The 13,856-nt window shown below is 53.7% G+C and overlaps 1 protein-coding gene across 1 annotated transcript; it reads left to right on the forward strand.

Moving 5' to 3' along the window:
- KCNK18 (potassium two pore domain channel subfamily K member 18) lies at positions 415 to 12,444 on the forward strand. The gene is given in 7 exon segments (XM_013983789.2): positions 415 to 714; positions 3,374 to 3,499; positions 11,555 to 11,571; positions 11,573 to 11,920; positions 11,922 to 12,180; positions 12,183 to 12,224; positions 12,227 to 12,444. Coding segments are annotated over 7 exon segments (1,230 nt in total). The 5' UTR covers positions 415 to 494.

The raw sequence follows: 13,856 nt of genomic DNA on the forward strand, positions 1-13,856 counted from the left end.
TTGAGGCCAAGACAAGGCTGGATAGGGCACAAGAGAAGGAAGAATTGCGACCAATAATGAGATCCACACAGGATAAGGGCCCTTTGTAAACTGTGGAGCTCTGGCTGCACTAATTACTGTTATTTCCACCTGTCCACAGACAACCCCCATGAAGGACAATCGCTTGGCTAAAACCCAGAAGTCGCATTTGGTACCTGGAAGTCAAAAGGGCAACCTCGGGATGAGAAAGGCCAAAGCCCAAAGCACCACCGTCCATTCCTCACACAGCCCCAGGCAGGTGGATCAATATCATTTTGGGGGGGCGCTATCTGAGAAATTCACAGGAACTGAATTCGATGAGCACAAGCTGCTTCCCGAGTCCTTAGGGAAGGGCAGGCACCATCCACTTAGCGCCGGAGCCTGGCCATTCTCGGGGCACTCCCCCTCCTCCTCCTGGCGGGGCCTCTGGGCTCCTGCCTGTTCCAGCAGCTCCTGTCCTGCCTGCTCCTGGGAGGATGGAGGCCACCGGGCTACCCGTGGCTAGAAGGTGCTGTTTGGAGGCCCTGGAGAAGTTCTTCCCTCGCCTCTGCTTCCTCTGCTCCCTGGTGACCTATGCAGTAGAGGGTGCCACCCTCTTCTCAGCCATTGAGGGCAGCCACGACCTGCAGGCAGATGACCCCGAGTTTGAGGTGTTCTTGGAGAAGCTCTGTGGCTTCTTGGGATGCAACACAACAGGTAGGTGGCTCACCTGGGAAGGGCAGGCCTTTTCTCTGTGGGTGGAGGCAGCCCCTGGGGAGCAGAGGGCAGCCCTGCAGGAGGCTGGGTCTGGGAGCCCTCTGCTTGCATCCTCCCCATTCCTGGGGAGCCTTGGGCAAGTGACTTCTCTTTGAACCTCGGTTTTCCCCTCTGTGCATCAGGGGAGAATAATGGACAGCCTCTCGGAGTTGCTGTAAAGAACGTAGGAAAGGCTCTGAGCACCCAGTAAGGGCTCCCTTCCCTTTGCCTCAGCTCCCAGCCTTGGGGGGCGGGGAGGGGGCAGGCTATGGGGAGAATGGACTTTGGGAGATTTGAAGAGGTAGGGGTGGGGTGGATGGGTCACCAGCTCTGGAGATGGAGGTTCCTAGGCTGGTCCTCAGAATTGCCTGCCCCACCCCATGATTCAGTTTACAGGGACTAGAATTCAAGGGACAATCCAAATTGGGCCTGGACCCTCCAAGATAGCAGCCTGCCCCCTAGTCTCTTACTTTTTCTATCAAATGGCCTTTTTCATGATGGAACCCTGGGGTGGAGGAGGGGGATGTGACAAGAATTTGGGTCCTTGTTCCAGTCCCAGTTGCTCTCCCGGCTTGCTGTGTGACCTGGGGCAGAACAATTGCCCTCTCTGGGTCTCAGTCTGCCAGTGAGCAGAAGGCCCATAATCCCAGGCCTGCCAATCATAGGGACTCTGTGGGAAGCGGATGAGACAATAGACCTGAAACCTCTTGAGAGGCACAAGGCACTTTATATACACCCTTATTACTGTTCATTTGTATCTGACACTTATTTCTATTATTCTCTCTGTCCCCCAAAGCTGGCAAAGATGTATTCAACAGAGCAAGATCAAAATAATAGAGAGTAAATAAGAAAAAGGGAAAACAGGCTCTAAAAGTCAGGGGACAACCAGGTACACAAGGTCCTGGTACACAAGGACCTCAGCTGGGTTGCGAACAACCCCTCTGACTTTGCTGTGGGAGGTCCTTTTGGCCGGCAGGGCTGACCAGAGGCAGGTCACAGGTGGCAGGGTCGTGGAGGGTTCTCCTCCTGTCTGCATCTGTGCCAGACAGACACGTGCCTACTCAGCGGATCTGAGGTGCCACCTGCCATTGGACACTTTTAACTGTCACTGGGTCTAGACGGTCAACAAGTTCAAGACTTTTGAAACCTGGCCACACACCAGAATTCTCCAAGGGGCCTGTCTAAAATATACATTCTCAGGCTCTTCCCCAAACCCACTTAATCAGGATCTCTGGGGCTGGGCTAGGAATCTTATTTTTTTTTTTTTAATTGTTTTTAGGCCTGCACCCTTGGCATAGGGAGGTTCCCAGGCTAGGGGTCCAATCAGAGCTACAACTGCTGGCCTATACCACAGCCACAGCAACATCACATCCGAGCCTCGTCTGTGGACCTACACCACAGCTCATGGCAACGCTGGATCCTTAACCCACTGAGTGAGCCCAGGGATCAAACTTGCAACCTCATGGTTCCTAGCCAGATTGATTTCTGCTGTACCACAATGGGAACTCCAGAGGAATCTTATTTTTAAAAAGTTTCCTGGGTGATTCTGATGCACAGAACAATGTGGGAAAACAGAGCTGGTCCATCCCCATTTTGTACCAACTTTTCCTGAAGATTAAAATGCTCAGTAAGTGCAGACCCTGCGCCAAGTGCTTTCCATGCACTATCTCACTTAATCCTCGCATCTACCCTAGGGGACAGGTGTGTTTTGTCCCTCTTTTACAGATCAGGAAATGGAGGCACCAGGAATTAACTTGCCTAAGGGCACCCATAGAAAATGGAGCCAGAGATTCAACCCCAGGCATTGATATCCCAAAGCCAGAGCTTTTCACCCACCATGTCATGCTGCCTCTCCAGTGGGGAAACTGAGGCTCAGAAAGAAGCCTCTTGTGCATGGTTTATGGCTACAGCAACCAGTCAGGGTCAGAGCTGGAATCTAGGTGGCGGGTGTCTGAACGCCTAGGTTGGTGCCCATTCAAATGAGGAGTGACTTCCTACTGTGTGCAAGGCTCTGTGACATCCTCTTACAACTGTACCAGCTGGCAGGGGGCTTCTGGGATCCCAACCCCTCTGGCTGCTAGGCCAAAGGAACCATTTGGGAACCTCCCTAAGAACCAGGGCCCCCAAGCCTCCCTCTACCAAGGTTTCCCAGCCATCCTCAGGCAGCTGATCTCAGTATGACCACCACGTTCCACCAGGCTTAAGGGCCTCCAGGAGTTTGCAGTCATCGACTGCCTGCATTTCATTAAAGCCTTTTCCTTTCAGCTCTCAAGACTCCAGTGAGAGAGACAGAGCAGCTGTTAGTAGGCCCCTCTGCAAGGCTCAGAAAGTTCCGGAAGGCCACAGAGCAATTCCTTGGCTGACCTCAGGCCAGGCTACTGTGGGCATCTCTTTTGGGGGCTTGTCACCTGGGGCTAGGTGGCTTCCTATTCTCTCCAGGTGCTGGAGCAGGACCTAAACTGTGGGCATTGAAAAGAAGTCTGGAGAGCTACCTTTGGTGTTGATGAGGGCCACCCGGCAGGGGGTGTGCACGTGGCCTAGGGAAGACCCCCCCTTCACCTGGGCACACCCTGTCTTCAAGGGTGGAGCCTTCTCTCTCACTCTGGTCGTCTTTCTGAAGTTGAGGAAGGCAGGAAGCAGGATCTCCAGGAGCTGCTGCAGAAGAAGCCCCAGTGGTTTAGCAGCTCTGCAGACTGGTCCTTCCTGAGCTCACTCTTTTTCTGCTGCACAGTCATCAGCACGGTGGGTAAGTCCCAGGGCAAGGGCAGGGCTGCGAGAGAAAGCTGGGGGTGGGAGAAGGGAGTGGGGGAGCCAGGGGCCCTTGGTGGGGATGCTGGAACGTTCACTTCATTTAGCGCAAGAAATGGTTGTGGAGAACGACCCTGTGCTCATGAGACCGCAGCCAACAGAGCCGCCCGGGCCCAGTTGTGTGAATTAGGGAAGAGCGCCCTTCCTTTGGGTGGGTGCGGCCCCAGAGTCTGATGGGGCCTTAGCTAAGCAGGCACCCCCTGTGACACGTGCTCAAGAGAAGAGACTCAGGCTGTGGAAGAGCGTGAAACAGGATGGGGAGGGTGGTCCTGCTTTGTGGGGAGTCGGAGGGGCTCGTCTGTGGAAGTGGCATTTGAGCGGAAGCATCTGTAGAGATCCACCCGGCAAAGACCGCTGAGAGAGCTTCCAGCCAGAGGCCAAGCTCTGGAGCTTCAAGGTCCCCTTGAGGGAGAGACCACTGAGGCTGGTGGGCCATGAGGGACGGCTGGTCTTGCCCTTGGGCACTGTGGCCTGGGCCAGCATTGGAGGACCTTCAAGGAACAAAGGGTGGGCCAGGTGGGAGGGGCCAAACCCACCCGACAGGAGCCGCCCCCGCTGGGGGCGGGGCCACAGGAGCGGAGGAGGTAGAGCTCCGCTCCGCTGCAGCTCAGGAGCTCCCGGGTCAACGTCCCCACCAGGAGTGTGACCCATTGCCCAGCCCCTGCCCCTCTTGGCCGGTGAAACGGACTCGGGCCCCATCTTCATTCAAGAGAGCATCAGTTTAAGAGAGAACTGGTACCCGGAGTGGGGAGCTGGCCTCAAAAGGCTGTCGTCTTGAGGTCCGCTCACGCGTGGAAGCAAGGGTGGGTGGAGCACAGTGGCCGGCTACCGACTCTGGAGGCCAGCCACCTCGGGCCAGAGCTGTGTGACCTCCAGTGGGCAGTGTAGCCCTTCTGAGCCCTGTCCCCTAATTTATAACTCCTCCCAGACCTGTCTCTCAGGGTCAGAGTGAGGATCAGCTGTATCAGCGGCAGCCAGGATTCTTTAAGCTGCCACCAACAGAAAACCCAACCCAGCTAGCTTAAACTGCAAGGAAAATGTTTCTCACACAACCCCCGCCCCCCTCAAAGTCAGAAGTCCCGGGAGACAGCTCTCGGGCTGGTTGATGTGTAGTTCACCTGTGACATTGACCATCAGATTCTGTCCATCTCTCTCAGTGGGTCACAAGATGGCCCTTAAGGTCCATGCCCAGGCCAGGCATAGTCACATAGACAGAGGAAGGGCTGGCTGTCGTAATCAGCAAGAAACCTCTTCCTGGAAGCCTCCCACCCCCAAGCCAGTCCCTCGCAAGGAGATTAGATTACCAGGCTGACTTAGACCAATCGGATCTGTCCCTAAATCAGGTGGGGAGCAGTGGCATTCCAGGGAAAGATGGGGGAGTAGCTGCTGGAGTGACAACCAGGGTGCGGCAACGTTGTGTTGTAAATGGGCACATGCTTGTGTCCAAGGGCGCCCCCTCGTGGTTTCTTTCAGAATCGGTCTCATTCCCCAGATGCTGATAAAGGCAGGAACCCATATGGAGCGGAAAGAATGGCAATAACTTAATGGCTGCACTACTGAGCACTACTGCGCACCTACTATTGCCAGGCCCGGTGTCAACATGCCTTACATGCATAATTTTATTTTCAGGACAGCCTTAGTAGGTCGGTGCTGTGACTGCCCCATTCAGCAGTGAGCTTGGGCTCTGGAGAGGAAAGTTGTGGCCAGCAAGACAGAAGCCGGGCACGGCTGGCCTGTTTCGGGACCCCGCAGCTCAAGGGAAAGCTTCGAGGGGACAACAGTTACAGGGAAGCAGCAGTTGTAAGGCAGTGACTGGCAGCAAAGGGGCTGAGAATTTGGGGTTGAGTTAGTTTTTTCCTCAAGAACAAAAAAGTGCTGATCTAAAGCAGTGTTTCTCAGCCTTGGCACTCTTGGCATCTTGGACTAGAGGAGTCTTTGTGGTGGGAGCTGTCCTGTGCATTCATTGCAGGACGTTTAGCAGTGTCTCTGGCCTCTACCCACTAGCGGCACCTGCTTTTCCCTTGCTGTCTCCCTCAGTTGCAACAGCCAAAAATGTCTCCAGACATTCCCGAGAGATCCCCAACTGTCCCTTAGGCAGCAAAATTGCCCCCTGTTGAGAACCACTGACCTAATGCCCCTCCCCCACCTTGCCTGGACCCCACGCCACTCAAATCCGGCCTGGGCCTCGTATTTTTCAGCACTCTCCAGGTGTTTCTAACAGAAGTTCAGGTTCTGAACCACTAATGTAATGGAAATGCATTAGTTTCCTTTCTATCCCAAGAATGCGATGCTGCCTCTCCTGGTACAAGACCATTAGGACATCATGCCATCCACTAATTACAACTGGAAGAGGAGGTTGCGGGAGGTTCTGCACTGACCGTAATCAATAATGGTCCTCCTGGTAATACTGCTTCCTGTCCTGCATCTCTGGGTCCCCTGTAATGCCCTTGGCCTTGCTGCTGAAAAGGGGACCCCTGCCTGGTGCCAGGTTGGTCGGTCCGCAGTCATTTCCTGGTCAGCTCAGTCCACCTGGATTAGGAAGCAACGTGCATGGCCTCTTGAATATGCACAGGCTGAGTGGAGTGGCTGATGAGATTGGAATATGCACATGCATTGTGAGAACTGATATGATTTTCCATGACGCGTTTCAACATTTGGTCATTGGGAGTCAATTCACTTCCTTCCTAGGGGCTGTGTGTGCTCTGAGTCTTGCTTCCTTGACGCATTCTCTGGAACGTGGTGCATCTTGCGGACTGCAAACATATCCCACCCAGAGGCAGCCACAAAGACTTTGTTTCTACTTTGCCAAAGAGCATTGAGTGGGGAGAGAGCTTCAGGCGAGAGGTGCACATCCTTGTGGCCTGCAGGTTGTGCAACCCCAACAAGTCACCTGACTTCCCTGTTCCTCATCCACTAAATGTAGCAATAATGGGGTTGCCCACATTAGGGGTTCTGCTGCGCAGACTCTAAAAGTCACTGTATTCCATAAGTCCTGTAAGAAATGCAGTGTTCTTTTCTTTAAGAAGACCTCACCCTGGGACTCCATCCTGGAGGTGGGGAGTGGGTTCCACTGGGGAGCCTCTCCTGACTTTCCTAGGGGTGCATGAGACCTGGGGGCTTAGACAACATCTGGAAAGCAGGGTGGCCCCTGCCTGTGACCTCGTGGCTGCTGCTGACGTTCCTATAGAGTGGGGGGCCCATGACAGGCTTGGGGGTCAGGAATCTTTGCTGTCATGTGGGGCCTGGGCTCCTCCAAGACTCCATGCCAGCCTCTCTGAACTCCCCCTCTCCCCCAGCCAACAAGAGGCCCCAGGCCCCCTCCCTCCTCCTCTTCTCTGCTCAAGAATCTCACCGCCTCCTCCTTCCTGGCTACAGTGACCAGCTCCCTCATGCGCCCAGGGCTGCCATGGCTTTGGCACTGAAAGCCTCAGGTTCTGGGAAAGCCTTTGGTCCTGGGCACACTGGGCATTCTATCCAGGGTCCCCTCTGTCCCCCACCTCCTCCCTCTTCCTGAGACCCCACCCCCTTGCCATCTCCTCAGTGGTTCCGGGCTCTCACTAACAAGCCGGTCAAGGTGCTGCCCTGAGATCACTTCTGCAACCTCCTCTCCCTGAGGGGTGGCCCGGAGCTGCTGGACACCTGCAGGGAACAGGGAAGGCACGAAGAGGATGGAGACTCTCTCAGCCAGTCCCACCCCGCAGAGCAAGCCCTGGTTTCTGATGGGAGGTTTCTCCAGTGCGGGCTCACTCCTGATCCTGGTGCTGTTAGGTCCTGCCAGAAGGGGGGAGCTGAGTTCGAGGCATTGCTTCCCTTTCCCAGAGGGCGGGGCCTCTGCCGTTCCTCATTGTACCCTCACCCCCCCCCCCGCCCCAAGAGCCTGGTGCAGAGTAAGTGCTCCATGCTCAGCCAGGACAACGCCTCTGTTCTGATCCTTCATGCAATGGTCTCATCTTTTACGTCCTGTTACTGCTCCCCACCTGTAACTGCATATTCACTAGGGTGCTATTTGATTCATTACTGCCTTCCCCGTTAAACCCAAAGCTCAGCCAGGTTGAATCCCATTTTCTGCTTCGCTCACCACTGTGCCTGCATGTGAGCGCACACAGGAAGCACTCAGTATGCACAGATAGTATGAATGTGGCAAGTTCACCGCTCCTGCCATCAAATGGTACCTCATGGAAGCAGCCAGGGTGGCGTGGAGGGCTCTGGGCCAGATGCAAGCTGATGAGAAGGGCCACAGCTCTCTCCCAGGACTCTGGTGGCCTGTGTGTGCCTGCAGGGCAGAGCCTGAGGCCAGAGTTTGCACAGGAGGCCGCAGCCCTGGAGGAGGTTGGGGCTTAGCCAACCTAGGAATTGCCTTCCAATTAATTTACATAATTGGGCTGGGGTTTTCTGTATTAATCATCCCTCATGACATCAAAAAATGAAACACTGGCATTCAATGTGCAAGCTTCGCCCTCTTTGTTTGAAGGCACTAAATTTGCCCTCTCCAGAAGAGCCAATGACCTGCACTGTGGGGTCTGACCTCCCTCTGCTCCAGCCCCTCTATAGACAGGAGGTTGGGGGCCAGGGGATTGCTGCTGAAACTCAGCTTTCTGCCCACCTGTACCAAATAGAAACATGGAAATAGAGTTTTTGCTTTTATTTTTCCATGGCATATGGAGGTTCCCAGGCTAGGGGTCAAATCAGAGCTGTAGCTGTCAGCAGCATAGGATTGGAGTCACATCTGCGACCTATACCACAGCTCATGGCAATGCTGGATCCCCAACCCACAGAGCAAGGGCAGGGATCGAACCCCCATCCTCATGGATCCTAGTTGGATTTACAGGGGAGCTCCCAGGAGATAGAGTTTGGGATGAAGAAGAAAAAGATAGCTTTTATTGCTTTGCCAGGCAAAGGAGGCCACAGCAAGCTAATGCCCTTAAGACTGTGACCTCCTTTGGGAGAGAATAGAAGATGGTTTTATAGTCGGGAGTGGAAAACAGGGGTGCAGATAAGGATTGGGGTAGGTAAAAGCTTGCATTCTTCACAGCTGGTGTGTAGTGGCCCCAGGACTGGTTCTGGTGGTCCTCCTCCTTCCTGGAAAGAAAAAAAGTTTCATCACGTAGTTAGCATCTTTCATTTGTTGGGGCTTTTAGTTCTGCAGAAGAGCTCAAAGCTATTGTTCTGTGTATCTCTTGAGGGGGAGCCAGGACCCCACCTCAAGGCTGTGCTATTGTTTTGTGAGGGTTCCTGCCTGGTCTCTGTATCCCCTCCCTTCTCTTATTAGCAACTGTTGGAACCTGCCCTTTGGAACTCAGGGAGGGTGGTAGAGACTGAAGCTTATTCCCTAAAAAACAAGAAATGCGGGGAGGGGCACAAAGGCTTTGCGCCTGGGAACCCCACAGGGCCCTGCTTGGTTCAGGATGGAGGAAGGGGACGTGGAAGAGCATGGGGGCCTCAGCTCACGGCTCCCGTGGCTGACCTGGTCCCCGTGGCTGGAGGGTCCCGCCCCCTAGGTGCTCCTGACCCAATGGAGGAGCTGGACAGCCCTGGGAGTTTGGCCCCTAAGTCCGCTCCATCACCATGTGCTTTTTGCTAGGTGGCTTCACTTCTCTGAGCCTCCGTTTCCCCATCTGAAGGCTGGCTTCTCTGAGCCTCTGTTTCCCCATCTGTGATGGTGATAACCACACCTACCAATGAAGGCTGGTTGATATCTCTCCCGCAGTAAAGGCTCAAAAACCAGCTTTTTTGGAGTAAGAACCTCCCAGGAATGACATACCCACTGTGTGTGTGGCTCTGGCCTCTTGTAGTCCTTCCAGCTGCTCTGTATACAAAGCAGGGATTGTCATCCCCATTTGGCAGATAAGAAACCTGAAAATGGAAGTTCCCATCGGGGCTCAGCAGTAACAAACCCAACTAATATCCATGAGAACACAGATTCGATCCTGGCCTTGCTCAGTAGGTCAAGGCTCTGGCGTGGTGTAGATCGAAGACATAGCTCGGATTTCAAGTTGCTGTGTCTATGGTGTAGGCCGGCAGCTGTAGCTCTGACTGGACCCCGAGCCTGGAAACTTCCATATGCCATGGGTGTGGCCCTAAAAAGACAAAAAAAAAAAAAAAAAAGAAAACACAAAAACCCTGAACATGTGAGCAAGGGAGCTGGGTATTAACTGCACTAAATGGCAGAGCTGGGATTGGGACTAAGATTCTTGATGCTGGGTCGTCAACATCTCGCTACCGTCTGTGACCATGTTTGTTTAATCCACTAAACCACGAGCGGCTCGGCGGGGCAGCGATTGTATTTTATTCACTATCCACTTTTCCACTGTCCCAGTACTGTGCACACCGCTGTTCACACCATGGGCCCATAGGTGCTTCTTATATAGAAACACAGAGGGCAGACATCCCAGCCAGACAGGGGAGGCCTCTTAAAAACTGATGCCTTGGGAGTTCCTGCTGTGGCGCAGTGGGTTAAGAATCCGACTGCAGTAGCTCAGGTCATTGCAGAGGCGCAGGTTCAATCCCTGGCCTAGTGCAGCGGGTCAAAGGATCCAACATTGCCGCAACTGCAGAGCAAGTGGTAGCAGCTGAGGCTCAGAGTCAATCCCTGGCCCAGGAACTTCTGCATGTTGTGGGTGTAGCCATAAAGCAAGCAAACAAGCAAAAAACGACACGGTGGAGTTCCACTGTGGCTCAGCAGTAACAAACCCAACTGGTATCCAGGAGGACATGGGTTTGATCCTTAGTCTCACTCAGTGGGTTAAGAATCCAGTGTTGCTGTGAGCTGTGGTCGCAGACGAGGCTCAAGTCTGACATCGCTTTGGCTGAGGCATAGGCCGGCAGCTGCAGCTCCAAGTCAACTCCTAGCCTGGGAACTTGAAAGAAAACAAAACAAAAACACGCTGCCTTGGTGGAGGATGGTGGAGGTGGCCGGTATGGACGCAGAGACATCCTACCCTCTCAGCCTCGCTCATCCAGGCCCTGCAGGCAAGCCAGGCCCATACAATTTTGGAGGCTCAGAAACAGCAAAAGGAAAGGCAGTCAGCTCACCCCCAAACATGTGCTTTTCTCCTGCCAAGCCAAACATCTGGACATGAGTTATTCCTTTTCTAAAGAGAGGTAGGGTTTCGCCTCCTGCTCCCCACACCAAAGCAGCCCTAACAGCAGATGAATTTTTTTGTTTGTTTGTTTGTTTTTTATCTTTTTGCCTTTTCTAGGGCTGCACCTGTGGCATATGGAGGTTCCCAGGCTAGGGGTCTAATTTATGCCAGAGATGCAGCAAAGCCAGATCAGAGCCGCGTCTGCGACTTACACCACAGCTCACGGCAACACCTCATCTTTAACCCACTGAGTAAGGCCAGGAATCAAACCCGAAATCTCATGGTTCCTAGTCAGATTCGCTACCCACTAAGCCACGATGGGAACTCCAGGTGAATGTTTTAAGATAGATATGTATATGTATATTTTTTGGGCACACCCATAGCAAATGGAAGTTCCTGGATCAGGGATTGAACTCACACTACAGCATCGACCCAAGAGAGGCAGTGACAACACCAGATCCTTAACTAGCCCACCAGGGAACTCCAAGATAAATATGAATTTTAAATGCATTGTGTAAAATGTCATGCCCAGGAAAGGAAATGATAGAAGGTCTTTTTAAAGCTGCTTTGAGGAGTGCCTGTCGTGGCTCAGTGGTTAACACATCCAACTAGGAACCATGAGGTTGTGGGTTCGGTCCCTGGCCTTGCTCAGTGGGTTAAGGATCCGGTGTGGCCGTGAGCTGTGGTGTAGTTTGCAGATGCAGCTCGGATCCCACGTTGCTGTGGCTCTGGCATTGGCTGGTGGCTACAGCTCCGACTAGACCCCCTAGCCTGGGAAGCTCCATTGCTGTGGGTGCAGCCCTAGAGAAGACAAAAAGACAAAAAAAAAAAAAAAAAAAAAAAAAAAGGAGCTGCTTTGAGAGGGAAGGGGAAGAGCAGACCAAAAGCCCAAGCCCTATCCTCTCTTTCAGGTTACAGCCACATCTACCCCTGTCACCAGGCTCAGCAGGTACCTGTGCAACCTCTACGCCCTCTTTGGCATCCCCCTGATGTTCCTGGTCCTCATGGACATAGGTGACATCCTGGCAACCATCTTATCCAGGTCTTAGAATCTATTCTAGAAACTCCCTTTCTGCTCCTGCCCCCTTCCCAAGTGATGCTCCTGACGCCTGTAAAAGCAGGTGTGACACCAGGCCTGTGGACATCCCCCCAGGATTGTCATCAATGCCCAAAACGTCCAAGGCCCCAAACTTGGCAGCGGCTCCTCAGTCCCAAGCAGCAGTGTGGAGCTGTTTGAGAAACTTCTAGCACGAGAGAAAGAAAACACACCGCACGTGCCCCTCTAGGACCAGGGAGAGGAGCACCTCGTGTCCCGAGATGATGTGCAGGCAGCTCTCCTCCTCCATCATCAGCAACCTGGGGCAGCCGCTGGAGGGGCTGGACAGCCCCCTCCCCGTCATCACCCCCGTGGTCCTTGCCTGCATTTCCTGTGCGGCCGCCATCCTCCCCATCTGGGCGAAGCAGCTGGACTTCGAGAGCGCCTTCCATTTCCGCTTCGTCACGCTAACCACCACGGGGCCTGGGGACGTGGTGTGAGACTCCCTCACTCCCTCCGGCCCATCTCCATTTACATCATCACTGGATGGAGATGGCGTACACTGCTTTCACGCTGGTGCGAAACAGGCTGATCCACATCCACGAAAGCCTCAGGCTATTCTTTGCACACGGGAAGTTTCAGCCTCCTGTTAAAAAGCAAGGCTCCCTTGGCTCTCATGTGACAATGCCGCTGGCCCAGCTGGCTCTCTTGTCCTCTTTAGGGGCAGTGGAGTTAGAACTGGTGGCATTGCAGCCTGTCACCTGAGACCTCGGAGGCACAACCTGCGTGATGGCTGATTTCATTCTCGAGGCCCTGCAGACATGCAGCCAATGCCCTTCCTATCAGGACATTAGAAAAACTTGTCACCATCTCCCCAAGTCCAATGAATTGTCCCGTCTTCATTTCTTCAAAAGCCCCACCTATTATGTAGATGAAACCATCTTACAGATGTCACTGGATTTCTTGCAACATGAGAAAAAAATTACTTTTTTTTTTTTTTTTTGCAATTTGTACTCTCAGCTAAATCCAGATCCTCCTGAGCTGCTTCTCCTTTTCCCTCAATGACATGGCTCATCTGAGCCACCTTTTCTTGAATGACTGCATTAATGGGATCAGCCTCATCCCAGCCCTTGTCAAATGCATGGATGGCACTGAGTGGGACTGCCACCTGTGTTCACTGGGGCCTGGGATATTTCCTGATCGCCAATTCGGTAGACCCGTGTTCTCACCAAGCGGCCCGTGCTGGATGGCACCTCCGGAATGAGGTGGCTGATACCAGTGTCCATGCTTATGTGGCTGGATGGGTACTGGGAAGGGTTGGCGCTCGGCTGGTGGGTACCCTTTTGGAGGGTTCACTGTTACGTTTGCCGAGTGAGCAATGCGCAGGGCCAAGACGGTAGAGCAAGAGAGATTTACTAAGGCCACTGAAACAGATGCTCACGATGGTGCCAGCCCCAACGTCAAGGAGATATTAGGCTTATAAAGGATCCGTGGCGGGAACTTGTGGTGGGAACAATAAAGAAGGAGGGGAGGGTTACACGATTTAAGGGAGGGGTAGGGCGTCGAGTCCCACAGCAGAGGGCATCTCTGTAGATGGTTAACCTGTGCAGGCAGATGTTTGCCACAGGCCATTGTCTGAGCATCCACCTTCTGGGAGACGGCATACATCTTGCGTCGGCCTATTCCCTTATCTGCAGCAGGTCTCCAAGCTGAAGGGCCACATTTAGGAGGTGGAGCCTGGGAACCTATCCTTTATGAATAGCATGTGAACAGAGGGGGATCTGGTGGCAAATGCTAGAGGCGGTCCACCCATATGGCCTGGTACCCCAGCTCCCTTTGCCTGAGGACTGTCTCTGGCCACTAAAGTGTGGGCACGTGCAGGGCAGGCTGGTAGTGCTGAGCAGTTGTCGCTGAACCAGTGACCCATGGGAGTGGGTGGACATATGGCCCCAGCTTCTTGTGGCTCCCACGGGATAACCCTGGACCACATTCAACACTGTCTCCCCAAGTTCCCCAGTGGAATCGAGCCTCACCTGTGATGAGTGTGCCCTGGACCGGCCTCCTTCATTTCCCTGTCTCGTGTCTCCATCTGTCTTGGGCCCACCCCCGGCCAACCCACTTGCACTCAAATCCTTGTCTCAGAGTCACTTCCAGCCTGCGAGAGGAGTGTTAAACCA

The sequence above is a fragment of the Sus scrofa genome, chromosome 14 (genome assembly GCF_000003025.6).
Source record: "Sus scrofa isolate TJ Tabasco breed Duroc chromosome 14, Sscrofa11.1, whole genome shotgun sequence".
NCBI classification, from domain to species: Eukaryota; Metazoa; Chordata; class Mammalia; order Artiodactyla; family Suidae; genus Sus; species Sus scrofa.